Here is a 27,972-nt window from a genome sequence, read left to right as displayed (position 1 = left end):
AACGCTGCCTGTCCCTACGGTGGCGGCAGGCGGCGCTAACCTTTGACCTATCGGAAGTGATTGCGAGGCAGCTGGCCCGGAACAGGGGGCCCTGCGAGCAGGGAGCGGAGGCAGCGAAGCCGACACAAGTGAGTCCCCGCCGCGGCCGGCTGGAGGGGACGGGGCGCGAGCGGAGAGGCTGCCCCCTACTCCTTCCGACTCCGGGGGAAGGAGGGTCGCCGCTGCGGCCTTTCCCCTGAGTGAGGAGCGGGTCTCGCCCTCTGCTAGCCCGGCCAGGGCCCGGACCCGGGCCCCGCTCCGAGACGCGGCCACCCCCTGGGCGGAAATCTTATTACTCATCCCTGGGAGGAGGGGGAGGCTAGGGGCGTGTTTACGGCTCGGGGCGGCCTGAGGGAGGCTCAGGGGTGGGGCAGGGGCGATTTCACTCCCTTCCCATGTGTCTGTAACACTGTCGTTGGATTCCACACACCACCAACAGAAACCCTCTCTAAAGCAGTACTGTAACTATTGCTCTGCTTTGACTGCTTCCTCCACCAGTGAGGGAGCCTCCTTCTCCCCTCCCCTCCCCTCCCCTCCCTAAAGGGAAGGAAATAATCCCGTTACAAAAATCCTAAGGATGGAGGAATTTAGGAACCTTTTTAAGGTAGGTTACGGTGCTTAGATACCAAAGTAAGATTTGTCTTCGGATAGACGGGATTGTCTCCCTCCTTTTAAACTTGAATCTGCTAATCTAAATGCTCATACGTATCTGTAGAGAGTAAAGTAATGTATTAGTGTAAAGAAAAGAGAAACTAAAGTTTCTCATTAATAATAGTCTTGTTTCACAAGTTGCGATATCCAGCATCTGTCTTACAGCTTGTGAGTGAAGACTGGCACTAAAGGGAAACTACAAATATCCACACACTTTTCCTTCCTATATGCACTTCTGATCACTTACAGATTATTAAAAGCATTTAAACTACAGGGTTCATGCTTGAGGGAAGGAAGAAAATCATATATAGCCCAAGGCTCTTCATGCCTTGATATCCAAATACCATAATGTTCTTTGAGCAATGCACCGTACATTCTTCTAGCCTTCACACTATGTAACTACATATACATTATGTAATGCTTTTTATCTTGAAGCATGTCTTCTGTTAGGTGCCAGTCCTCTGTCAATCATTCTGTTTTATTTACATCAGGAATAAAAACAAAAAAAATCATGTCAGTTTTGCTGAGCCAGTGTTAGAATCAATGGGAGCCTTACCATAGACAAGGCTCTGGAGGACTTCAGCATTTTTACCAATGAGGAATGGCTCTAGCTGATACAGTAGTAAAAATGCTGGAAAACATCTGAACCTTCTCTGTACTAGGGCTGCCACTGATCAGGTGAGTTGGGAATGGTACAGGTGGGAAAAGCTTCATAAAGATCCCTGCATAGACAGTGCCTTAGAAATAGGAGTGTGGAAGACTTGAGTTTGGCTTTGGTATAATGAAATAAAAGGGTGGCCAGCTGCTACTTTAAAACAAGAGAGAATTTTGTGTTGAATGAGGAGGCAGAAAATAACTTATACCAGGATTGAAGGCAGAGTATTTATAGAACAGTGTACTAAAAGTTTTCTCCTTATGCACAATCAATTTATGTGACCATTCTCTTCACATTCTTCCACACATTCCCAAAAATCACCTATATGCATATAACTTTCTATATAAACGGTAACTGATTTTGAACAATGATACAGAAATATTGTATTAAGAAAGTCTTCATGTTTCTCCTGTAGTATGAAGGCAGATTGGACTCGAGTGTTCAGTTTGTAATTAGAATGCTACAAATAATACTTCAGGGAGAATTCTACACAACTGTGTGCATGTAGAATTTGCAGATTTCTTTGCATCCCTGAAGAAAAATGACTTTCTGATGGAGAAGCAAAGGGAAGCTGCAAGAGTGTTCATGTATCCTTCGCCAGCAACGCGGCATGTGGTTTCAGGCACCTGGAGAGGCTGACAGAGAGTTAAGTCACTGTGAGGGGAGGGCTCAAGGCGTCCTGGCTGGTTCTGGGTCAGACCCTCCCTGCAAGCTCTGGGCACCCCTGTCAAGACTTACTCCCTGCACCTGGCCCTCCCCAGCCCCACCCAGGACTTGGGATGCTACAAGCGGTGGCTCCTATCCTGCAGTGGCTAGTCTTGGCTGGGCTGGGGGTGGGGAAGGAGCGCACTTTCTCTGCATGGAGTGGCTGGGTCCAGGTCAGACCCACCCCTAAAATCCTCCCCTGCCCCTGCACCCCTCCTCCCACCCTGCCCCCGCTTCCTGTCCCCATCTTTCCTCAGCCGTGGTGGGACGAGTCACTAGGGGGAGCTGCTCCCTCAGCTGCCCAACCCTGTGCATCCGGATGCCGCCACCATCCGGCCCTCCCTGCTGAGACCCCTCCCCCCACCTCCAGCGAAGCGCCCCCTCCCACATCCAGACCCCCACCCTCTGCACTCAGACCACCAACAGCTGAGCCTGACACACAAGAAACCCCATTGCAATAAGCCCCAAGGCCTATGCATCTGGATTATCCTGACGAGACCCGTGCATCCAGACCCTCACCCCATTGAGCCCCAACCAGCTGCATTTGGATCCTACCCCTCCAGCCTTGAGCCAGCTGAATTGCAAATAGATGTACAAATTTTCTTTTGCGCTGCCCTACTAATATACTTTAGTCCTGATCTTCACTAAAGCCCAGATCACAAAGGTATCTAGACTCCAACTTCCATTGAAATCAGTGGAAGTTAGGAACCTAAATATCTTTGTGAATCTTTCAGTTCTGTTTCTCCTGAGCAGTACATGCACTTACAAGAAATTGTGTGGTAACTATGTGAAGTAAACCAATGACAGTGGGACCTAGAATAAGATTAAAACTTAATTACCTAGAACGTAAACAGAACTTAAAACAGCAAAGAATCCTGTGGCACCTTATAGACTAACAGACGTTTTGGAGCATGAGCTTTCGTGGGTGAATATGCATGCATCTGAGGAAGTGGGTATTCGCCCACGAAAGCTCATGCTCCAAAACGTCTGTTAGTCTATAAGGTGCCACAGGATTCTTTGCTGCTTTTACAGATCCAGACTAACATGGCTACCCCTCTGATATAGAACTTAAAACTATACTTCTGTAGGTGAAAAGCTACTGCTCCACCTAGCCTATTTGTTTATTGATCAATATTTTGTAGAAACATAGGGCTAAAAGGGACCTTGAGGACATATAGTCCATCCCCCTGCACAGATGCAGGATCAAGTATACCTAGACCATCCCTGATAGGTGCTTGTTTAACCTGTTCTTAAGAGCTTTCAGTGATTGTGATTCCACGGGGAAGCCTATCCAATACTTAGCTATCCTTGTAGGGTACATCTACAAAGCAAGGAAAAACCTGTGGTTGGCCTGTGCCAGCCAACTTGGGCTGTTTCATTGCTGTGTAGACTTCTGGGCTTGGGCTGGGGTCTGAACTCTAGGACCCTGCTCATACCACTATACTTCCCCAGATTATTTTCAGCGGCGCAACTGCCTGGCCATTTTATATTTGTACCTTAGATTTTTTCCTTCCCAAGTGCCGTACTTTGCACTTTTTTGAATTTCAGTTTGATCATTTCAGACCAGCTGTCCAATGTGTTGAGATCACTTTGAGTTTTAATCTTGTCCTCCAAGGTGCTTGTAACCTCTCCAAGCTGGGTGTCATCCTCCCTCTTTGACAATGAACCATTGATAAACTTTGAGTATGTGATTTGTTTTTTTCCCCTCAACTAGTTATGCAACCACTTCTAGTAATTTAATCTAAACTATGGAAATGTGATCCGCTTATGAGACTGTCATGTGGGGCTGCATCAAAAGTCTTACTCAAATAAAGATAAATCATGTCTACTGCTTCCTGCTCCACCCTCCCATCCACTAGCCTGGTCAGTGACAGAAATTAGGTTGATTTAGCATGATTTGTTCTTAACAGATGCATGTTGGATTTTACTTATTACCCTGTTATCCTGGATGTGCTTACAAATTTGTTTAATAATTATATCTTCCCAGGTTTCAAAGTTAGGCTGGCTGGTACATAATTCCCAGGTTTTCTTTGTTTCCTCTCTAAAAATAGGTAGTATGTTTGTCCTTCTCCGGTCTTCTGGGACTTCACGTGTGCTCCATGAGTTCTCAGAGATAATTACTAATGGTTCCAAGATTGCTTCAGCTAGTTCCTTAAATACCCTAGGGTGAATTTCATCAGGTCCTATTGACTTGGATACATATAACTTATCTAAATATTCTTTAGCCTGTTTTTTCTGCATTCTGGATTTTGTTCCTTCCCCTTCATTGTTAATATTAATTGTGCTAGGCATCTGATATCAGTTAACCTCTATAGTGAAGACTGAAGTAACATGGGAATTAAATGCCTCATTAAATGTCATGTGCTGTTAGCTCTCTTTCCCCATAAAGTTGTGGGCCTACACTTTTTGTGGACTTTCTACTGTGCCTAATGTATTTACAAAACTCTTCTTATGATTCAGAGAGTTCACACCCCTAAATATTTGACTTGTATGCTAATTTACTGATGGTGAAGGCATTCATATTATTTGCTTGGGGTCTTGAAAAACTTGGTACAATAGAATACATTAAAAGTAAGATGTAATATGTTGTTAATATTCTAAAACTACTGTGGCCAAAATCGGCCCTCAGTTGTCTTTAGTTACTATAAATTAGTTACGAAGGCTGTCATTATGAATTTGTTATCCAATGGGCACAATAGCCACTAGTTTACTGGAACAGATAAACATGCCTTTGCATATCTATATTTCACTATTTATTTCAGTGGCTCTCAACCTTTCCAGACTACTGCACCCCTTTCAGGAGTCTGGTTTGTCTTGCATACCCCCAAGTTTCACCTCCCTTAAAATTACTTGTGTACAAAATCCGGCATAAAAGTACAAGTGTCAGTACACGGTTACTGAAAAATTGTTTACTTGCTCATTTTTACCCTATAATTATAAAATAAATCAACTGGATTATAAATATTGTACTTACATTTCAGTGTATAGTGTATAGAGCAATATAAACATTTTATTGTATGAAATTTTAGTTTGTACTGACTTTGCTAGTGCTTTTTTCTGTAGCCTTTTGTAAAACTAGGCAAATGTCTAGATGAGTTGATGTACCCCTGAAACACATCTGTATGCTGCCAGGGTTGAGAACTGCTGGTTTATTGAACCAGTTAAGTGGCCCACTGCAGGCACACTGATATCTACCAGATAGCTTAACAGTCTTCATTCTCACATGCATAACTCTAACTGGGTAAAACATTGAGTACTGATGTACTGGTACAGGGATTGGCAACCTTTGGCATGCGGCCCGTCAGGTTAAGCACCCTGGCGGGCCGGGCCGGTTTGTTTACCTACTGCGTCTGCGGGTTTGGCCGATCGCAGCTCCCACTGGCCGTGGTTCGCCGCTCCAGGCCAATGGGGGCTGTGGGAAGCGGTGGCCCGCTCCAGGCCAATGGGGCTGCAGAAAGTGGTGCGGGCCGAGGGATTTGCTGACTGCCGCTTCCCGTAGCCTATGTTGGCCTGGAGCGGCGAACTGCGGCCGGTGGGAGCCGCAATCGAATGAACCTGTGGACACAGCAGGTAAACAAACCGGCCCAGGCCACCAGGGTGCTTACCCTGGCGAGCCACATGCCAAAGGTTGCTGATCCCTGTACTAGTACTTTAAGTATATGTCCGTCTTGCATATGCTTAGCAGCTGATGCTGGATTTTTTTAGATGACATTTGAAGAGAGCAGTTTTAAACAATTATTTTGTCTAAACCTCACTTCAAATTATTTTAGTTTGAAGACTGTGTTCCATGTTTTGCCAGTAGTCTTATGCCAGTATGAATTTTTTTAGCATCTTTGGGGAAAATAGGGCTAAATGGTGCTTCTAGGTACCACTGAGCAAAAGGCGTCTGTAAATTGCACATCTCCTGAATAGCCTGGGGGATATTGTGCTTCAAACACACCTCCAAGGCACAACATTTCTTCTTACTATGGGAGAAGGGTGTGGTAATAACTTGCCGCTGACCTATACCACAAGCACATTGACACCCATGGTAATGGCTAGAGGATTGTATGATAGTGCCCAGATGCTATCCATTTTCCTCCATTCCCTGCCTGACAGCTTGGCAGGCGTGTGTGTTGAAGGACTTAGAGTGTGTGCTGTGCTCCTACTTTTGTGTATCTGTACCCAAGGTCAGGGTAGTCTCCGTAAGGCTGTAATTGAGGGGGCTTTTTTAAATACCCACTCAGGAGTGTGTCGGTTATCTTGTAACCCTACATGTTTGTTTGACCAATCAGTGTCAATTCTTTTTTTAAAATCTAATATGGTATCTTACCTTCAGCAGTATCATATCTGGATGCTTCAAAGAGGCGAAGAACAGATATAAAGCACCTACTCTATTGTAATATTTGTACCACAGCTTGGAAAAAAGTCTTGACCCCTGCAGGCTAATATCCTGAAGCATATTATTTGATTACTTTTGTAGCTGCAAATGTTCAAGTGATTTATAACATCATTCAGTCCTCTTTATTATCAAGCTACAGTTTACCCATGGCCTTCCTCAGCAGTAGATTTGCCATGAGACTGCCTTTTAAAATTTTTCTATTCATTATTCTGAATATATTCTTTTAATTTCATCGTCTTTCTTGTTTTCTTACAAGAAAGATTAAAAACAAGATGCTATTCTGTCTTCACTGATTTCACCCTTCACAGTCTTGAATGCCTCAATTGTCATTTGTTAGAAGGAGAGATCATGCAGGACCAATCCTGAATCTGTTTTCAGCTCTTATGCAAGCATTAAATTTCTGTAATTCATGGCACACTTCCTCCTGTGAGACCAGTTGGACACTCTGCTTCTGATTTGGAATTAACAGTAAACAATTTTCATTGATGTTCATGGAGTTTTTTCAATGTAACTGTTGTAGCTAATCCCTGCACACCCTCTCCCCTCCAATAATCCTTATTACAGGGAGACACTGTTACTGAAATTTTGAGAGCTTGCTACGAGCAGATCATTTAGCATCTTATAAAAACCTGTTCACTATTTGGTAACAAATGTATTCCTCTTTGAAGTATCTGACTGGAGGCATGTGGGGAAAAGTCTTTAGTATTTAGATCAAATTTATTTAAGAGATTTTCTGCTGGGGAGGTTTGCAGCAATACATTATTAATTAAAAACCAGTTAATTCTAAATAAAATAGGAAATGTTTATAGCTGTTGGCTTATTGCAAGAGTCCCAAACACTGTTGAATTAGAGTTAAGGTTCTAAATACATATCAGTAACTTAAGAGTGTCTTTGCTTTTAAAAATGAACATCTGAAGGCTAGGAAACTCAAGTTAAGGGGGAGAAATGTGGTAACTATATAGAAAATGCAGGGTTAATGGTTTGGGGTACCTTAACTTTATCCTTGTATCTCAATCCTGTATATCTCTATGTAAAAGAGGATGTATAAAACAACCATCCTGGATGTCATATTGACTTGGGATTTTTTGCAATCGTATCAATTCCTGGTCAAAACTGTTGACAACTTAAACCATGTCCCCCTGGGTTTGTGCAGTAGAGAATACATAACCTGCAAGGATATACCAGTTCTAAGATCCAAACTGTTGTGGATAGTAAATGGTTAAAATAGTTTTTGAGAGGAAGGAGGCGGCCCAGAACCCACATGTCAGATGTTGACACTGAGGCTACGTCTACACTACAGGATAAATTCGAATTAGCTTAAACCGATTTTATAAAACAGATATTATAAAGTCGATTGTGCACGTCCACACTAGGCACATTAATTCGGTGGTGTGCGTCCATGGTCCGAGGCTAGCATCGATTTCTGGAGCGGTGCACTGTGGGTAGCTACTGTAAAATAATGAGGCCAATAACGTCGATTTGCGTACACACTAACCCTAATCCGATATAGTAATATCGATTTTAGCATTACTCCTCTCGTTTTGTAGGAGTACAGAAATCGATTTAAAGAGCCCTTTAAATCGATATAAAGAGCAGTGTAGTGTGGACGGGTGCAGCGTTAAATCGATTTAATGCTGTTAAAATCGGTTTAACAGTGTAGTGTAGACCAGGCCTGAGAGATGAGTGGGTTTCTGATTTACATTGCACCTTTCTTAATTTTGTTTGTTTCTGAAACAACTGTACACAGTTGTATACAGTGCTGAACTGCTACAGCAACAACTGCTTACGGAGAAGGTATCAGCCACCTGGCATACATTATGCTGCAAAACAGTTTGAAGCAGGGAAATTATGTACAATAAATGAATAAAAATTCTTATGCTTACAAAATATGTGAATTTTAACATCCACAGAGCATATTTAAGGCACTGGTATAAGATTAATTTTTAATTACTGATGAATTTTATTCAGTTTAGAGAAACTAGTGACCTTTTTTCCATGTCTTTCAAATAATTAATTTTGTGAAAATCATAAATATCATTTTGGGTGGGGTGAATCATTTAGCAACTTTGTAAACACTTTACAGTTCTGTTGTAGGGTTTTTCCTGTTTTGCCACTAAATGTTTTGCTTCGTTTTCTGTGTTTATGTAAAGGAAACTGTGTAGGAATTGTTGCTAACCAAACAAACATGCACTTTGGGAGTTAAGCAAGGTTGCTTAGATGCCTGTTTGGTAATTTCATATAAGCCTCTACCCTAAAGTGATGCTCCAGAGGCAGAAACCAACAGAATGTCTAGTATTCATCTTTGTTATTTAGGTGGAATGTGCAGGGAAAGACCATATAATAAAGGGAGGCAGCATGGACTAGTGACTAGAGCAGGTGGCTGGCAGTTAGAAGATTTGGATCCTCTTCCTGACTGGCACTGATTTAATGTGACCTTGATTAAGTCACTTAGGGCAAGTTTTCCACAAGTATTCAGGCCCGTAAATATGTAGATAGGTGCCTAGTGGAATTTTCAGAAGTACCTATTCTGCATGTTTAGGTCCCTACAATTGGCCCTTAACCTTGATTTCAGTTTTTCCCTCTGTAAAGTGAGGTTAATACCTTAAGTAAGGTGCTTCCAGATTTTCAGAAGAAACATAGTATTTAAGTTCTGACACTTCCTGGGATAGTCAGGGTTTTGAGACATCTCACTACCACCAGCCCTTAGTGTGAAGAAGCTTCCTCTGTGTCTGCTGTCCATTAGGTCCCTGACTCCACTGGTCATAGGGAACACAAACACTCCTCTCTTAGCCAACACAGGTTCCGCGGTCCCTCTGCAGGTTAGCAATAAACATGCCATGAGCATCCCCTGGAATGTCCAGCCCTTGATCCATAGGATGTTCTTTGGGAGCAGCTAACCTGTGAATTCTGTGAAACGGTACCTCCCAGCTTACCAGTGCACCTTAAATTGCAGCTCTGCTTAACAGACAGCACTTAAATAAACTTTTGCTTGTTTTCACTGTAAGAATATCTAACAATGAGTAGAGGTTCAAATGATAGCAAGTAGAAATATTGGAAACAAATAGTTACATATAAAATAAAATCGTAACTCGAATTCTAGAAGCTAGATATGTATACCTAGTTATTTTCATGTCTCTTAGAGCAGAGCTCACCCAAAATCCTTCCAGTGTATTACAGCCGGGCTTGGCTGTGATCTTCCATTCACAAGAGAAGTCACGTTATCAGCTTGCCTCCTCGGTGGTAAAAGATTCTGGGAGGGAATCTTTGTGTCTCAGATATACTTCAGCAATCCATTTTCTTTACTCAAATGGTATCCCCTCCTGCTATTTTGTTTTATTCCCGTAAATTTTCTCTTGATTAGCATTTTGGCTCAATATGCAAATAGGCCTGTGTTGGGAAGTAGACAATACACAATAAAAAGCTTCTATTGCTCCCAACCTGGAACCCAACTACTTATTACCTGTCTTACATTCTCAAAACCTTTTGAGTTAATTTCCAGTATAGATACATAACTCTTTTTAATATGATCTGTACATACATTTTTGATGGCCAGTAGGCTGCTGGCTCTGAGATCTCATATGCCACCCTTTTGGTGTAATTTTGTGAGTTATTATACATATGTGACCAGGGGATCCCTTTAGAACTCTTTGTATCCTCAATGCACTCTGCTAGTTGGCATCAAGAGGTCCCTGGGTCACAAATGTAAACTGCAATTAGAAAATATACTCTGAGAAATCTGCTCTTATAGGGGGATGTACTAAATTACTTGACTTGCCTATTTCTAACTTATTATTAATTAAATAATGCCTATGACTACTCAAAGCTCAATTGGGAAAGACTGGGTATAGCTGACAACTTCAAAGTAATCCTTTCTGGATAAAGCTTTGACTTGTGGGTAGAGTCCTCTGTGTGAAATTTTTTTGTGTGCAAAAACTGTATATGGGGAAAGGTGTCTGAAAGCAGTAAAATCTGAATTATAACTTGTGAAATTCTTCTCTTCACCCTTTTAACCACTTTCAAATTTTATTTTTTTACTTCTGAATTTCTTCTGTTGTTGGGGTATTAAAATAACAAACTGGGTAGATATCAACATCAAATACACTTGCCTTCATTCATCCTATTTTTCAGTTTTCTGTGGCTCTCTGTTTCCCTTTTGAAAGCTCCATTGAGCCCCCTACCACCTATCGCAACAGTCTTACCACTGTCTAGAGAAAGTTTGGTGGCAGCTTGCTCTGGATCATATTGAATCTGCTCCAGTTAACCTGAGGCTAGTTGCTGGAAAACAGTACTTCTCTTGTTCTCTCACAAGATAATCTCCCATAAGTACAATGTGCTACCTGTGTAGCACTCCCAGCCTCTTCTGACAGGGAGAAAGGGATTCTAATAGGCTGTCTCTAGGTTGCCTATTTTCTGTCCCTTCTGGGTTCAACTCACCCAGTTTCCCTTTTGTTTTCCCTCCATTTCCTCCCTTGTCTTTGCACTGCCATTTCCTATTCCCCCACCTCGCTGCTTTTTTCCTGCTCAGGATTACACCTGTACTGCTGTTGCCGTTCAAAGTACTTTCCTAGCTATAAAGGGAAATTGATGCTGTCTTAGTCAGTTTCACTGCTACTCATTTTGAAGTATAGGGGAAGGGTTCTGTGGGTGGGGGAGGAAGCACAAGGGAGCCTCCGCTAGAGAGTTGGAAGAAGAAAGATAAATATTACTCTCCAATCTCCAGCTGTGGGGAATCACACCTACTTGGTTCTTTCACAGAACACTTTCCTCATACTACAACAGGAGTTGTAATAGTCTTGGAGCATAATGTGATAAAATCTCATTCCATGGTTAGCGTTAGAAGGGAAAGGGAGGCGTCAATTGATTCACAAAAATCTATAGAATCATAATTTCTATGATGTCACCCTTTGCGGTGTGGCAGTTGGGAGTCTCTTCCCCCAGCTTCAGGTCTTCTGGTTGGTGGAAATTTTGATAATGTCCTCTGATAACAACTCAACCCATTTCTTTCTTTCAAAAGGCCATCTCTCACAAACAAAATGGTACAGAATAGACAAACCTAGAACAATTATGTAGATAAACAGTTGAGCAAATGTTTAAAAGTCAACATTTTTTTTTAATTATACATTCACACAGGGATGCATTACTTACATAAAAGACATGCATCTTGGCTAATCCTAGGGAAGCTAGCCTTGGCATGTAGGACTGAAAACATTTTTTTTCATCAGTCGTTGTCAGTGTCGACTCTGTCTACAGCATCGCTGCTAGACATGTTGTCACACTGATCCTTGCTATGTACAAGGTAGGCTGCTGGACGAACATTTGCAGAGTGGTGATCATCTGTCTTTGTACACAAGCATTTGATTAGCTGAAGGATTGATTTTGGGAGCTTGTGTAACTTCAGACATAACGAAGGATGGACTGATCACACCAAAGAGATATCCACGTCCGCTAGAGGAGGGTAGTTTTGGATGCACTCAATAATCCTAGAGCCATGCCATTGCTTAATGATTTGCCCTCTTGATAGCAAGTATAAATACACCCCTTTTTGGTGGCAGTTTTTCTCCATTTACCCATTTCTTGGAAAACATCCATCAACATAGCTGTGCAAGTGTTGTAATGTTGGTCTTCAAATGGTAAACTTGGCATAGGAATGCCTACAGTCCATTTGACCTCATCAATGACTGTCTCAGCCATTCTGAGCACCTTTAGAGTGAGGGGAGAGTCTTTTGGAGGCTGAATCAAATGCCTTCCAGTTAGATAATTAGATCTTTCCAGCCAGCCTTCCAGTAGTGCTACATCCTGTAAGGGCATGGAAACCTGGCAGTGCAGCAGCAGGTCCAAATTATAGGAACATCTCTCTGAGGGATATACAGCAATTTTGTGCCTCCTGCTGAGGAACAGAAACAGAATCTTGCTGAAGTCTTGGGTAATTTCTGTGGGCAGCCCAGAGCCCTTTGAATCCTGGCCATGGCTCTGGCAGCCGGGGCTGAGGCTGGGATTTAAAGGGCTCCGGGCTTCCCTCAGCAGCAGGAGCTCTAGGCCCTTTAAATCCCTGCCTCAGCCCCGCAAAGGTCGGGGTTCCCCCTGGTGGCCAGAGCCCTGGGACCTTTAATTTGCCCCTGCGCCCTGGGGGGCTCCCAGCCACCTCTGCAGCTGGGAGCCCCTGGTTGATTTAAAGGCTCTGTGTCTCCCAGCCACAGCTGATTCCCAGGGCCTTTAAATCTTGAGATGCTATGCCTCTTCCAGAAGAGGCCATGCTCCCTCAGGTCTCCGGCAGTACTGGTAAGTCCTGTAAATTACTTTCACCCCTAGTCATAGGTCCAGTATTTTCTTGGTTACCTCATAATGATATATTCAGCCAAATCTTGGGCAGATATTTACAGTTTGTTTTGTCATTGCTCTGTTTTCATGTTCTAGGACAGGGGTCTGCAACCTTTCAGAAGTGCTGTGTTGAGTCTTCATTTATTCACTCTAATTTAAGGTTTTGCATGCCAGTAATACATTTTAACATTTTTAGAAGGTCTCTTTCTATAAGTCTATAATCTATAACTAAACTATTGTTGTCTGTAAAGTAACTAAGGTTTTAAAAATGTTTAAGAAGCTTCATTTAAAATTAATTAAAATGCAGAGCCTCCAGGACCAGTGGCCAGGACCTGAGCAGTGTAAGCGCCACTGAAAATCAGCTTGTGTGCTGCCTTCGGCATGCGTGCCATAGGTTGCCTACCCCTGTTCTAGGACTTAATCTGAACCAAGTGCACAGAAGGGAACTGACGACCTTTTAACAGCCCAATTTCCTTTTCAAAATTCTTCCCATATGTCAGTGTCGCTCTTCTACACTTCTTATTTCAGCAAGGTACCAGGCAAGCATTGCAAAATAGTTGATTAAATCTAAAACAAAAATGTATTTCACATTCCAATTTGCAGTCCCACAGATCAAATAAACAGCAGCAAAGACTCGACTTCATGTATCACCATACCATCCCAGAAGTTGGCTTTGCTGTCGATTCAACCTGATCCAGTTGCTTGATCTCTTCTGCAATATTGCAGATCTCCATCACATGCAGTAGGTTATTGAGAGACTGGATGTGTAGAACTAGTCTCGCAAGTTCTGTACGCGTCGGTAAATTATTTGAAACACATGTATGTTATGTAACTATATGCAAACCATTTGTGGATGGATTCAACTAACTTCTGGTTAGATGCTAAAATCTTAACAAGTGCCTCATTTATTATTCTTTGCATGACAAACAAAGCTGATTGATCAATACCAGTCCCAGGCCAATGGGGGCTGTGGGAAGTGGCAAGGGATGCGCTGGCCGCAGCTTCCCGCCACCCCCCATTGGCCTGGGATGGCAAACCGTGGCCAGTGGGAACCGTGATTGACTGAACCTGCCAATGTGGCAGGTAAACAAACTGGCCCAGCCCACCAGGTTGCTTACCCTGGTGAGCCGCATGCCAGAGGTTGCCGACCCCTGCTGTAGCAAGTGACAACACTGAAATGATGATTCTATAGATTTTTATAAATTGACACCTCTCTTACCTTTCTACATTAACCTTTCTACCATTGCACATGCTTCCAGCCTCCAAAGTGAAATTAGGATTGTTTCAGTATTACACTGCTGCTGAGGAAATGCTATGTGCAGGAATAGCAACATGTGCAGGAATAGCAACATTTATGACTTCTCTGGGGGAGTTCCCATGGAAATATCAAAACAAGGTGAGTACAGGGAAAATAGGGAATTTGTATGACCATGTGCACAATTTAACCCTCAGAAAAGGTTAGACTCAGAAGTATGTGATATTCAGGAGCTTCTCACCTATAAGATTACTGGTTCAAATTTGGCTTTGGTCTATAAGACAATTTTCCTTCAGTTTTTCCTCGGTAAAGTGGGAATAATATGTTGTTTGGTGGCCTTTGTAAACTGAGTTGAACGGTGGCTTCCATTCTTTTCATCACACCAGCAGGCACCATTGTTTAATCTCACTAAACACAGATGGCATGAATAGGTATGCAGACTGAACTACCCTCTCATCCAGAAACTGACAAATTTCAGGCCTTGTTATATCTATTTGCTGAGAAATTTGAAAGGTGGGAGGTTCCCCAGTAATGTTCAGGAGCTGGTCCCTGGTGAGAAGTTAATTGTCTCAGCTCTTCCAGTGGCTAGTGGCAATGTTTTCTACTGGATTTTGTTTCCACTCTGCTTAGTGACAGAGGATGTGGAAAAAGCTAATGTACTCGATGCTTTTTTTTGCCTCTGTCTTCATGAACAAGGTCAGCTCCCAGACTACTGCACTGGGCAGCACAGTATGGGGAGGAGGTGACCAGCCTTCTGTGGAGAAAGATGTGGTTTAGGACTATTTAGAAAAGCTGGACGAGCACATGTCCATGGGGCTGGATATGCTGCATCTGAGGGTGCTAAAGGAGTTGGCAGATCTGATTTCAGAGCCATTGGCCATTATCTTTGAAAACTCATGGTGATCGGGTGTGGTCCCGGATGACTGGAAAAAGGCTAATGTAGTGCCCATCTCTTTTTAAAAAAAAACGGGGTGGGGGAAGGAAGGAGGAGGATCCGGGGAACTGCAGGCCAGTGATCCTCACCTCAGTCCCTGGAAAAATCGTGGAGCAGGTTCTCAAGGAATCAATTCTGAAGCACTTAGAAGAGAGGAAAGTGATCAGGAACAGTCAGCATGGATTCACCAAGGACAAGTCATGCCTGACTAATCTAATTGCCTTCTATGATAAGATAACTGGCTCTGTGGATGAAGGGAAAGCAGTGGACATGTTATTCCTTGACTTTAACAAAGCTTTTGATGCGGTCTCCCACAGTATTCTTGCCGGCAAGTTAAAGAAGTATGGACTGGATGAATGGACTATAAGGTGGATAGAAAGCTGGCTAGATCGTTGGGCTCAGTGGGTAGTGATCAGTGGCTCCATGTCTAGTTAGCAGCCGAGTGCCCCAAGAGTCAGTCCTGGGGCTGGCTTTGTTCAATATCTTCATAAATGATCTGGAGGATGGCATGGACTGCACCCTCAACAAGTTTGCAGAGGACACTGAACTGGGAGAAGTGGTAGATAGGATACAGAGGGACCTAGACAAATTAGACGATTGGGCCAAAATAAATCTGATGAGGTTCAACAAGGACAATTGCAAAGTCCCGCACTTAAGATGGAAGAATCTCATGAACTGCTACAGGCTAGGGACCGAATGGCTAGGCAGCAGTTCTGCAGAAAAGGACCTAGAGGTTACCGTGGATGAGAAGCTGGATATGAGTCAACAATGTGCCCTTGTTGCCAAGAAGGCTAACAGCATTTTGGGCTGTATAAGTAGGGGCATTGCCAGCAGATGGAGGGACGTGATCATTCCCCTCTATTCTGTATTGGTGAGGCCTCATCTGGAGTACTGTGTCCAGTTTTGGGCCCTGTCACGAAGTCCCCTGGCGATGCTCTTGAACTGCTCCCCACAAAGCCAGTCAGGACTTCGGGGAGCCTCCTCTCCTTGGAGCATACTGTCTTCAGGGCAAGAAGCTTACACAGCTTCACCTCCTGGGTCTCTCCTTGGAGCATTCAGCATCCTCTGCCCCTCCGTGTGCTTCCCACAGCGAGTCCGCCCAGGCGGGGTCCTGGGGAAGCCAGAAGGTCGTGCACCCCCACTTTTGCTTCACAGTCAGATGTGACTCTCTTAGCTAGCCAGTAAAACAGAGGTTTGTTAGATGACAAGAACACGGTCTAAAACAGAGCTTGTAGGTACAGAGAATGGGACCCCCCAGCCGAGTCCATTCTGGGGCCCAGCAAGGCAGACCACCCTGTTTGCCCTCACTTCCAGTCCTCAGCCAGCTCCAAACTGAAACCCCCTCCAGCCCTTCCTTTCTGGCCTTTGTCTCTTTCCTGGGCCAGATCACCTGCTCTCTTTGTTCACCTTTAGCCATCTTCTTGCAGGAGGGTGGGGCAGGGGGGAAGGGCCCCAGCCATTTGTTGCTAGGATACAAAGTGTTGGCAATTTATGCACACTGGAGACTTAAGAAATGCATAGAGGAAACTGAGACACTCACACAGTATTTAGAGGAAACATTAAGAACAGTCCCACTTCATCACAGGCCCCACACTACAAGAAGGATGTGGAAAAGTTGGAAAAAGTCCAGCGGAGGGCAACAAAAATGATTAGGGGGCTGGAGCACATGACTTATGAGGAGAGGCTGAGGGAATTGGGATTGTTTAGTCTGCAGAAGAGAAGAATGAGGGAGGATTTGATAGCTGCTTTCAACTACCTGAAAGGGGGTTCCAAAGAGGATGGATCTAAACTGTTCTCTGTTGTACCAGATGACAGAACAAGGAGTAATGGTCTCAAGTTGCAGTGGGGGAGGTTTAGGTTGGATATTAGGAAAAATATTTTCATTAAGAGGGTGGTGAAGCACTGGAATGGGTTACCTAGGGAGATGGTGGAATCTCCTTTCTTAGAGGTTTTTACGGTCAGGCTTGACAAAGCCCTGACTGGGATGATTTAGTTGGGGATTGGTCCTGCTTTGAGCAGGGGGTTGGACTAGATGACCTCCTAAGGTCCCTTCCAACCCTGGTATTCTATGATTCTAGAGCTCTCTTTGTCAGCCTCTGGCTAACAAAGGTATATTATAAATGTCAAGCTTCAATGACTACCTCCCAAACTGGTGGAGAGGAAAAGGGGGCTTTCTGTCTTTGCATCTCCAGCTTTCCCACAAAGTTTCTTGTCTCCATTTCTCTATCCCTCCATTAGAGGTGTGTGAGATGGTGGGAAGGGGGAAGAGGTCTCTGGTACTCTGTCCTTTCTCTAGCCTCCATTTTGTGGTCCTTCTCTGTAGTTAATAATTCCAGTGCCTGCCTCTGCTGTTACTTATAGCTTTCCTAAGGAGCAGAATGAATTGTTAGGAATTCTTGAAGTTTCATTACTGTCCACAACGTTCTGAATAGCATCTGTGAAACTAACCAGAATATTGTTAACTTCACTTGATGTTTTCCTGAGTCTCTAGGAAGCCCACAACAGTCTGTTCATATGCGTTCATTTTCATGTTTCAAAGGTTACCCCCAAATAAATGTAAGGGGTTGGTAAGTAGGTGAGTGGAATTTCTTTCAAGCTATCCTAGAGTTGTCTTTTTCCAGAGCAGGGCTGGGCAAAGTACAGCCTGCGGGCTGGATCCAGCCCATCAGGGCTCTGGATCTGGCCTGTGAGATTGCCGCCCTGTGGCGCTGCGGGCCCCATGCCACTACTGGAAGTGGCTGGCACCATGTCCCTGCGGCTCCTGGGGGAGAGAGGACAAAGGGCTCTGTGCGCTGCCCTTGCCTCTAGGCACTGCCCCCTGCAGCACCCATTGGCCGGGAACGGGGAACCGCGGCTAATGGGAACTTCGGGGGAGGTACCTGCAGGGGAGGGCAGTGCGTGGAACTCTGTGCCCCTCTTCCCCCAGGGGCCGAAGGGATGTGATGCCAGCCGCTTCTGGGAGTAGTGCAGGGCCAGGACAAGTAGGGAGCCTGTCTTAGCCCCGCTGCATGCCGCTGCCACCCCAGAGCCACTCCAGGTAAGCGGTGCCAGGCCAGAACCTGCATCCTGACCCCCTTGCTGTGCTCTGCACCCCAATCCCCTGCCCTGAGTCCCCTGCCACATGCCTCCTGCACTCCTGCCCAGAGCCTCTGCTGCACTCCACACCCCCTCCTGTGCCCCAACCCCCTTCCCTGAGCCCCTTCCTGCACACCGCACCCCAAACCCCCCTTCCCCTAGCCCTACGTTCATGGCCCTGTGTGCAATTTCCCCACCCTCGGGCCAAAAAGTTTGTCCACCCCTGTTCCAGAGTATAACTGCAGTGTAATATAAAGAAACTTGAATTGCTGTTGTCCATACTGGAATTATTTTGCAGATAAAGGCTTCAGTTTCTACACTTGTTAGCCTTGAACCTTTCACCAGTACTAACTGCACTGTGACACACAGAGCTTATTTTTCTTCTGTTTTATCTTATAGGAATTTTGCCATTGTAGTAGCAAATTCTATGTACAGATTTCTCCCTTAAAGTTCTAGAAACTATAAATAGCATTTCTAACACCCTTGACTGCTAAAGGTTTAAAACTTTATTTTTACAACATGTAAGGTAAAATCTGGAAATCTTGCACATACTCAGCTTTCACTTTGTAAAGCGTGTGAGAATCTGATAGATAGGGAACATATCCTGAAACTTGAATCAACTGAATACTTCAGTCAGACTTGTATATCATCATTGAAGTTTTCTTTATGACGCAAACATCAATCTTTATAGTAGGTCGCTTAAACTCTGACTTATGAAATGACTACTAAAAAGTAATTTTGACACTTGTATCAATACTTTTTGTTTTCAGACCATCTTACTGTGAAAGCTGCTGTCACAAAGCAATAAACATTTAATAAGGAGAGAATGGGTAAGTTAATTTTTTAACAAACATCTTTTCACTTTTTTAAAACATGAAATATCTTGGGCTTTTACATAATGGAATTGAGTAGGAAAGGGCTGTGAATTTTGGAGGTTGCATTTACATAACGATTAATTTTGCTTACTGTCTCCTCATAATTAACTTGATTTTACGTTCTTGAGCTGCCCTATCTGTCTCCATTCAAATGACTGCATAGTGAGAAAATAATTTTAGCAACTTGAGCTTTTGCACTAACGGTAACTCGTGGAAAATCCTCATCTAATAATTATACAGTAATTTTATTTTGATTAACTCTGATAGTCCTGAAAGTAAACCGCATTTTCCTAACTGACTGCAAGACATAATTGTTAACAAGAATCTGTACAAGTGCAGTCTATATATGGTACACTTAATCTCTAATGTTTCCTTAACAATAGAAATCATTGATTGTTTTTGGGTGGAGGAAGAAATGACACTAATATTTACTGGTTAAATTCCAGTCGTCAAAAGTGCGTCTGTATTCTCTTACCACCTCTGGATTCTGCTGGAAGGAAGTAAATTTATCACTAAGTCTCCTTATAATCATACTTGGACTTTTTCTTATTGTACTGACCCCAGATATTGAGGGTTTCTAGCATCCTACTAGTTATGTAAAAAATTAAAATAAGTAAGCAGATTAATACAACTCTGAAAATAAAATCTTATGTAGAATATACAGTTCATTAACTTCTCATTAAAGTTACTTTAATCCTATTTACTATAGTAACTTATGTAAATGTATATTATATTTGTGGAAAAACACACATGCTACCTGAAAAGAGACCGTGACTACAACTTCTAATTTTAAATTGGATTAAAGTGGTATTTTGCCTTTTTCCCTTTTATCATCACTTCAGGTTTTGAAACTTGTTTGAATCTTTCTGCAGTCTTACCCCTGGATCAGCTAGAGACACAAGTTGAAATCTAATTAATGGGTTATGGGGAGGGGTAAGAGAGGGAGAGGAGTTTCAACTATTATGCCTGCCACTAAGCTCTCTGCTTAATTTTGTAGTTTTACAGTGACATTTACTATTGTTTAAATAATTAATTTTCCTGCTGCTGCGTGAAAGAGACACATAAACAGAGGAAACTGTTCAGAGTGCTGTCCAAAGTAGAAAAGAAACTGAAAATAGAGAACATTTTGTTTACTCTTTGTTGCAGTAAACTTGCATTACTTGCAGTAGTAAGTAAACTTTCCTTAAATTGACTTTTTAAAGTTGCTGGAGTTCCTTTTTAAATGAATGCCTGGTATTAAAGCAAAGACTTTTATTCAGTGAATTGCCCTCTGAAAAGCATGACAACAGAAATGTCTGTAGGAAGAGATGTTTCTTCTTCTTTTGGCAAATCCTTAATTACTGTCTTCTAATGTATTAACATTAGAAATATGACCTTTCCCTGGTAATATGACTTCATGAGGAATGTTTAACAGCCACTTCAGAGCAAGCAGTACGTATAGTCTCAGATTTGAGTGGCAGGGTTTATTTTATTATATAAAAGGAAAAAAATAATCCTGAGTGGACTTTATTTCTTTTTCTAGAAATTACTGAAATTGTTTTGACTCAGTGGTCAGGGACAAGGGAATGAGGGGACAGATCAGTAACAGTATATTAAAAACTAAATTAGCTCTCTAAGGCACAAAGCTTTACGTTTTGCTGTCTGCTGAATTTTTCACTTTAAAAGAAACAAACAACTTCCTTGTCTTATCCTCCACCCTCTCCTTTGCTACCTTGCATTTCTTTATTTCTTTGGTCTTTCAAAGGTAAGCGCACTGAGACTTCATGCTTGTAATAATGGCATAAGCTGTGCTAGCTTTCTTCATACTTTCAGAATATCTGGTTAGTACTTTTGTAGTGTCAGTGAATCTGTTTTCTATTATAGATGGAGAAGAGAAAACATACGGTGGGTGTGAGGGCCCTGATGCTATGTATGTGAAGTTGATATCCTCTGATGGTCATGAGTTTATTGTAAAAAGAGAGCATGCGTTAACATCAGGAACAATAAAAGCTATGTTGAGTGGTCCAGGTAGGTGCAATGAGCTTAGTAGCATCTTGTAATTCGGTTATTTCACTTTTGTGGAGTGTTTGGATTTGTATAATCTGTTATATAAAAATTGAATTTCTATTATGAATAGTGATTTGTCCCAGTCCAGATCGGTTTCGCTTCCTACTTAAACAATTCAGCTTTATCAAGTCTTGTATTATCAGTTATATGTAATCAGGTACTAACTGTATATGAAGTCTTTGGGTGCTACTGTAAGACAAGCAATTACAATTACTTCCACAGACAAAAACAGTAGTGATTTTCCCCCTCCCATTCCTTCAAATGGCATGTATATGGGGGAGAGGATTCGTTAAGATTAGGAGAAGGCTACATTTTAAAATCTTTCAGTTACTGCTAGCCAAAACTAATTGCTACAATCTCCATCTTGACATTCCCTTGGATATCACTGGGGTGGGTACATTCTGAAACTTGGAGTGTGCCCCAGATGTGGTGCTTCTGCTCCATCCCTACTCAACCACTAGGCTCTGGAGAAGTCTAGGCTCTGCACTGTTGCCAACATTTATGATTCTTTTGTGAGTGATGGACAGGGCTGGAGCCTAATCCTGTGAGGATGCCCAAGCTATAACAGATGAGTCTTTTGATTGGTCATATGCTCCAGTTCCCCACCTCCTGGGACTAAACAATCAGTCGAGCTGTTGCAGGCGGAGCTCTCCTCCCTGCTTCCATCCCTCAGTAACTCAAAGCTATTCTCATAGGATTGGACATGGGAGCTAAAAAACCCAGCAACTCAAGGTGGCTCTGCTCCCTCCTTCCCTCTCTTCTCATATGAGTAATGGGGACAGGATAGCACCTCTGCTTTTCCCCTACCTCCCCTCTCCCTTCTTGCAGCACTCAGCCTGGGATGGGGTGTGGGGTGGTGAAGAGCCCTTGGAGCTGCCCCCCACAATCCTGGAAGGTGGAGGGGGGGACAGCACTGCAGCCCCTAGCCCTGGGAAAGAAGGGTAAAGAACCCCAGGAGGAGAGCAGAGGTGAGGCTGGAGTAATGTGCTGATGGTGGGAATGGGCAGAACTAATGAGGGAGCTGGGGACAGGATTGACTTGGGAGAACTAATTGCTGGGCAGAGGGTGGGCAAATGATGAGGTGAGAGCTCCTGTAGCAAGGGCAAAAAAATCACCGTACCCAATAAACTTGGGACGGGGGCAACATTAATTGTTGCACACTGGGGCTGGGCAGGGGAAGTTCAAAAATTAAAAACCAAAAAGCACAATACAATCTCTTTTTGGCAGAGAAGAGAGGGGTTTTGTTTTTTAATCTCATGATTTTGGAGGCTTACTCATGATTTCTTGATGGTTTTTTTTTTTTTTTTTTTTTTTTTTTGGTCAATATTGGTCTAGTTACAGTCTTTATCTTACTTTGTTGTCATGGGCTATAGCAGGGGAGTTCAGGGCAGCCTTACCTCCTGCTTCTCTCCCTTTCTTCAAGCTGGCCCTGCAGGAGGATGCTGCCTGCTCATTCCTGGTTCTCTGAACTCCTCACTGGGCCCCTGCGGTGTGTATCTCCCCAGCCGCCCTTGACAACCATCTGAACTGACTGCACGACATCCAGCTGGTCCACTTCCAAACTGTGCCCAGAAAACATCTGTGTACACTTGTCTTACCCCAACACCACATTGTGAGACCTGCTGCCACCTGAGAAGGGCAAGGAACTCTGAGCCAATCTGTACTCCACTCTGGTTCCATGACCCACTGGATACATTAGTTTGTGGCTCCTTTGGGGAGTTATAAGTATGAACGTGTACTTAGTGTGATTCATGAACTCCCCTGATGCCTGTCCCTTTTGTGATGAGAGGGAGACCCTGGCGCACATCTATGTAGAGTGCATCATCTTGCAGCCCCTCTTACTAAGGGTTCTGGCTGCAGTTTTCCCCACACCTCTTGATCTATGCACACCTGTCTCTCCAGGAGAAGGAAGCTGGATGTAGGGGGCACTCCGTGACTGTGGAGTCTATTTCCAGTCCCTCATTCAATTACATCTCTGGGCAGAGTTCCTCTGGGGAGTGTCCACTGACTCTAGATGCCTTTGGGGAGCAGCAGATGCTGTCTGGGGTTTTATGCTTGGTGTTCCCTTCTGGTTCTCTGATTTTTCAACCTTTGACCTCAATCCTGTAGCTTTTTTTTTTCTATTTTCCCCTTCCTCCCCCCTTTGTTGTCCCTTGCACTCACTTGTAGCCTAAGCTTAGTGGTTCCTCCCCTTAGCTGAGAGGGTTGTCCTTTAGTTTTAGGTGGGCCTATAAATGCCTGTCCCACATCTGCAAGTAGTGGTACATGACTGTGACTCTGTGGGCGGGGCTTGCCAATTAAAAATCAAAAACAGCTACAGCAGCATGAAGGATGAAGAGTCCAGTCACCTGAACTGGGTGCTCTATAAAAATGGTATAATCAGGTTCCATGGTTGAGCACATTATATATAAAAATCATCAAGTAAAACAGTTTACATATGAAAAGATTCTAGCTGCCAGATATAATTTGTCTATCCGGGTATATAGCAAATGGTCTGTGAATATGAACCTATATTAAAACTAAACCAAACTGCATCCAAATCCTCTTAAATTTCAAGGACAAAAGGGCATTCAGACTTAAATTTGGGTATATGAAGTCACCTCGAATGATTCTGGCCCTCATCCAAACTGCAAGGGGGGTTATGTTGGCGAATTTACATCACTTTAGCTCTTCTCTAATTAGTGATTAGATTCACATTTTTGAATTCACCAGTCTATCAAATCTTTAACAAAGACCCACCAAAAATATTCATTCTGAATACCATCAAAATAGGCAGGAACACCTGCTGAACAGCTTCTGCTGGAATATCCTGAGCAAGAGTCTGGTCCAGTTATGGTAAAGACGACATCACAAGATGAGAAAAAACAATACAAAACACCTCCACCAACTTTCATTTGGCTAATTGCATAAGTTTTTGGCTGAAAGTGTCACAAAAACACTTGTCTCCAGAGCCATTAAATCAAAACTCAACTTTTGTTAACTATACTTTGAATATCTGTGTATGTGGATCTCACTCCTTGGTGCATTTGCACCTAACAAACAGGATGTGAGAATCTTTTAACCAGCAGTTTTCCTTGGGAGAAGCAGTGCAAAGGCATGCAAGGTGCATGCATGGCCCAAGACAATAAAGGGCAGAGCCGCCCCAGCTGCCACTCAGTTCCTTCTTGCCGCCTGTGCGCATGACTCATAACAGCTTAATTGTCCTCTCAGCTACAGTAGTCCTATCTTGTTACATTGTTACTGTACCCAACTTTAATTTTTTTCCTCTACAACTTTGTGGTGGTGGTTTTGTGGTTTGCTTGGTTACCAACCTGTTGGCAAAAAAAATTTCCCAAAATTGGTTTTTTGTTACCTAGGTGCCATGGTATTGTGGCTACCAGCACTGAGTCAAAATCTCCAGTTTTTTTTAAATCCTTCCTATCATGCAACATGCTGATTTCTCTGAATGAGAGAGACATCAGATGCCTTTTTTGCTTAGGAAAAGGCCATATCCTCCACAATGTGTGCAATTTGCAAATCTTTTTCAAAATGCATCTAATAAGCCAAGAAGGTACACTTAAAGTGGTCCCTAATGGAGAAATCCATAAGAGGAGCATCTGACTCAAAAGTTGTTCCTGGATCTCCTTCAGAACCTCATTCAGCGAGTACTCCATCCATAAAAGATGTCACTGCAGGTTCTCAGGGAACAAAGAGCGCTCATTCAGTCTTTGAGTTCTTTGACATTGAATTTCAGATTCCCTTATCTCCCTGTCCATGGGAGAAGGGAGCACAGCTCCAAGTCTGGTTCTTGGCACTGCTTGTAATTTCCAGTACTATATAAGAAAAACCTGGGGAATCTTCATTCCAGAGATTTGGCTAAATCTGCAGCTGTGAAGCCAGTACAATGTTCAGCAACCAGAACCAATCCTGTACCAGTCAAAATGAACTGCTGCTGCACAGCTCTTGGTACTGCATTCAACAGTACCATCTCTGACATTCACTCTGTTGCCAATTATGGAAAGATCTATGGCACCAACCTTTGCTCCCAGTACCATCAACCTTGCAGGGCTTTCTTCACTAATCAGCAGAGCTCAGATTTATCCCAGAACTAGTGTCACCACTTTTAGATATCTCTTCACTATCCATAGTTTCAAAACCTGCCTGAGTACTGATTTATGAAGAATTCTTTTCATCCACCTGGGTCACACAGAAAATCTGTGAGCCCTCCTCATTTTCAGTGACCCCCCCCCAAGGGGAACAGCACCCACTGTTGATGAAGTCTATTCATCCTTTTCTTTTTCTTCCAGTCAGGAAAGCGTTTCAGTGGTGACTGAGGTCTGTTTATCAACCAAGTGTTTTCTCTCTCCTTTGAGAATTTGTACATATGGAACTTGCTGATCTGTAAGGAGTCCACTTCTTTAGGAGGAGGGAATCTAGGAGCTTATCTAAATAAAGATTGTAGTACTTCCCAACCAAACTAAGCATCAGATCTGGAGGCTGACACCACTGAATAGTGGTTGGTGAATGTATGAATGGAGTTCCATGTGGTTTCTCTGCAAATTTCAGCTATGGTAGATCTAGGATATTCCTCCAGTGGTCACCAAACTTTTTACCTCATGCCCTCCTTTCCTCTATCCGCATCCTCCCCACCAACCCCTAGAGCCATGACTGGGAGTGGGGCTGTGATGGGCGGGGGGGTGCGAGGGGATGTGGACAGGGATAAGGAGGCTGGGGGCTCCGCTGGGGGTGGGCCTGGGGGGTGAGGCTGACAGGCAGGGGACTGGCAACTGGGGCACCCAGCATTGGAGCTCCGGGCTGGGGCCAGAAACAGCTAGGTGGCGCTCCTTCCCTGTGCCCCCGAAATGTTCCTCAGTGCCCCCCTAGGAGGGCATGTCCCACAGTTTGGGGACCTCTGCCTTTATAGTAACTGGTTCTTTGAGATGTTCTGTACAAGTGGATCCTATGTGGACCCTCTTTGCCTGCAGCTCAAGTCTTACAGCCCAGAATCTTGACAAAGGAGAAGGGAATAGCATTTGGGGATGCTCTGCCTTTTATGCCTTTGGGAGGAATGACATGGGAGCATACAAGGTGCATGTGCAACACCTACAGACACTAATATTTTAGAAGATTCTGATCTCAAGTGCATGTGCGCCTATGAGGGGGGTCCACATGTACAGAACATCTCTAAGATACACAGTTTAATGGATCTTCGTTTCAGTGATACTTGAATATTTATTTGATGTGGATGTTCCCTATTTAAGTTGCAGGGCTTTAAAAAGTACGTTAAAATCTGCATTGCCTTCCTACTTCTTCCCATGAAATTTGGGCTGGATTGTCTTCAGTAGTCCTGCTCAGATGTAATTGACTGGAAATTAGTAATCAAATCTGCTGACAATTCTCAAGCTGGAAATAGAAGCTGTTTTACCCTCAAGCTGTATTGGCTCTGCAGGGATAATAGGAGCCCTGTTGTGGTAGGTGCTGGGCAAACACCTAAAGGGTAGATATGGTTCTTGCCTTTACGAGTGTACAATATAATTAAAGACAAGACACAACAAGCAAATGACAAACTGTACAAAGGAAGTGCAATGGTAACAGGAGTAGAGTCATGTGGTGCCTCTGTTGTACAACTGGATGTTTCCAAATCACCTGAAAGGTTTATTTAAACAAAATAAACATCTCTCCCTAGTAGCCAGGCCACATGGTCATCATTAATTGACCTTATTTCTTGTAGGTGTTTACATCAGTGTGAGTCTTACAGAGCTGAATATGGTACTCTCAGAGAACACTCCTAGCATAGACTGAGATCAGGATCAAACCTTTGTTCCACGTATTGCTTGTAGGGAGTCATTAACCCAAACAAACAGAATACCTTTAAACAAAAGGTGGTGGAAATTATGTCCCTGGCTCCAGTAACTGTGGCATGTCTTAACACACTATTCTGTACAGCTTGTACAGTGTACACAGTAGTGTACTACACTAACATGAAGTAGTCTAGATGAGTTTGCACACATGTAATACAAATATGTTCATTATCAAGGGAATTTTTATGCTAATTCTTTCTTCCTTTTTTTTTTTAAACAGGTCAGTTTGCTGAAAATGAAACAAATGAGGTGAATTTTAGAGAGATTCCATCCCATGTCCTATCCAAAGTATGCATGTATTTCACCTACAAGGTTCGCTACACTAACAGCTCCACGGAGATTCCTGAATTCCCAATTGCACCTGAAATTGCACTGGAACTGCTGATGGCTGCAAACTTCTTAGATTGTTAAATAAAATAAATTATAATAAAAATGTAAAACTTTTTTCAGTATTTAATACCTGTAGTTCAGTTAGTAACTTTTTTCATATAGCATGCTGCGTATGTGCAGTGGAGAACTGTAAAGTTCATTGCAGAGGCAATTATCTTCAGATCTGTTGCATAGCTATCATTCAATTTTATATTTGTTTTGCTGCTTACACAAATAAGGCCCTTTTCACAAACAGACGAATAAATAAATATGCCAATTAGTAGGTGGCTATGCCTTATCCTTTAGATGTGGCAGAACTTTCTTTTAATGCAATGATCCTTTAAAATACTGGAGTTTAAGCCGATGCTACTTAAAAGCTAATATTAGCTAAATGTGTAGGTGTTTAGCATTTCTAACTTTCTCTTATTGTTGCAATTTCTAAATCTCTGAACTTTATCACCTTACAGGGTAATTGTCCCTTTAGCATAGTTAGAACTTTAGTTATGTTAGCACTTGTATTATAAATCCCCTTTTCAAGGATTTGTAAACTGGCGTAAACATTCACGTTGGGCTGAAAACAGTATCTAGGATAACTTTTTATCATTTTTATTAAAATTTAGCTATGTTTTTAGAAATGGAAAAGTATACCCGATTTATTTTTCAGTCATAACTTACCTCACCCCTCTGAATAATTTAAAATGTTCAGGTCACTTGTCTAATAAAAATGCAGCTCTTCTGATAGTGGAATTAGAAAGAATTAAAGAGCCATGTTAGTAGCTAATGCTAACTAGTGTATGTATACTCTCTTCTGTTCTATATAAAATGTAAG

At 42.9% G+C, this 27,972-nt stretch overlaps 1 protein-coding gene across 2 annotated transcripts; it reads left to right on the top strand.

Moving 5' to 3' along the window:
* On the top strand, nt 1-27,423 carry ELOC (elongin C). 2 transcript variants are annotated; one of them, XM_050941475.1, is made up of 5 exons: nt 1-128; nt 18,784-18,843; nt 20,254-20,319; nt 20,752-20,895; nt 26,995-27,423. In XM_050941475.1, the coding sequence occupies exons 3-5, from the start codon at nt 20,292-20,294 to the stop codon at nt 27,183-27,185; spliced, it is 363 nt and encodes a 120-aa protein (XP_050797432.1). In that variant the 5' UTR covers nt 1-128; nt 18,784-18,843; nt 20,254-20,291; the 3' UTR covers nt 27,186-27,423. The 2 variants fall into 2 exon arrangements, with proteins under 2 accessions (XP_050797432.1, XP_050797433.1); XM_050941476.1 differs by lacking the exon at nt 20,254-20,319 and having other exon boundaries at nt 3-128.
* The last annotated feature ends 549 nt before the right edge of the window (nt 27,424-27,972 follow it).

The sequence above is a fragment of the Gopherus flavomarginatus genome, chromosome 2, assembly GCF_025201925.1.
Source record: "Gopherus flavomarginatus isolate rGopFla2 chromosome 2, rGopFla2.mat.asm, whole genome shotgun sequence".
Taxonomy (NCBI): domain Eukaryota; kingdom Metazoa; phylum Chordata; order Testudines; family Testudinidae; genus Gopherus; species Gopherus flavomarginatus.
Note: the sequence above shows the minus strand (reverse complement) of the source record. Positions and strands in the feature narration are given on the sequence as shown.

Coding starts and splice junctions, on each gene's coding strand:
- ELOC (XM_050941475.1), top strand. CDS start 20,292: ATGTTTAACAGCCACTTCAGAGCAAGCA. Junction 20,320..20,751: donor CAGCCACTTCAGAGCAAGCA/GTACGTATAGTC, acceptor TTTCTATTATAG/ATGGAGAAGAGAAAACATAC. Junction 20,896..26,994: donor AGCTATGTTGAGTGGTCCAG/GTAGGTGCAATG, acceptor TTTTTTAAACAG/GTCAGTTTGCTGAAAATGAA.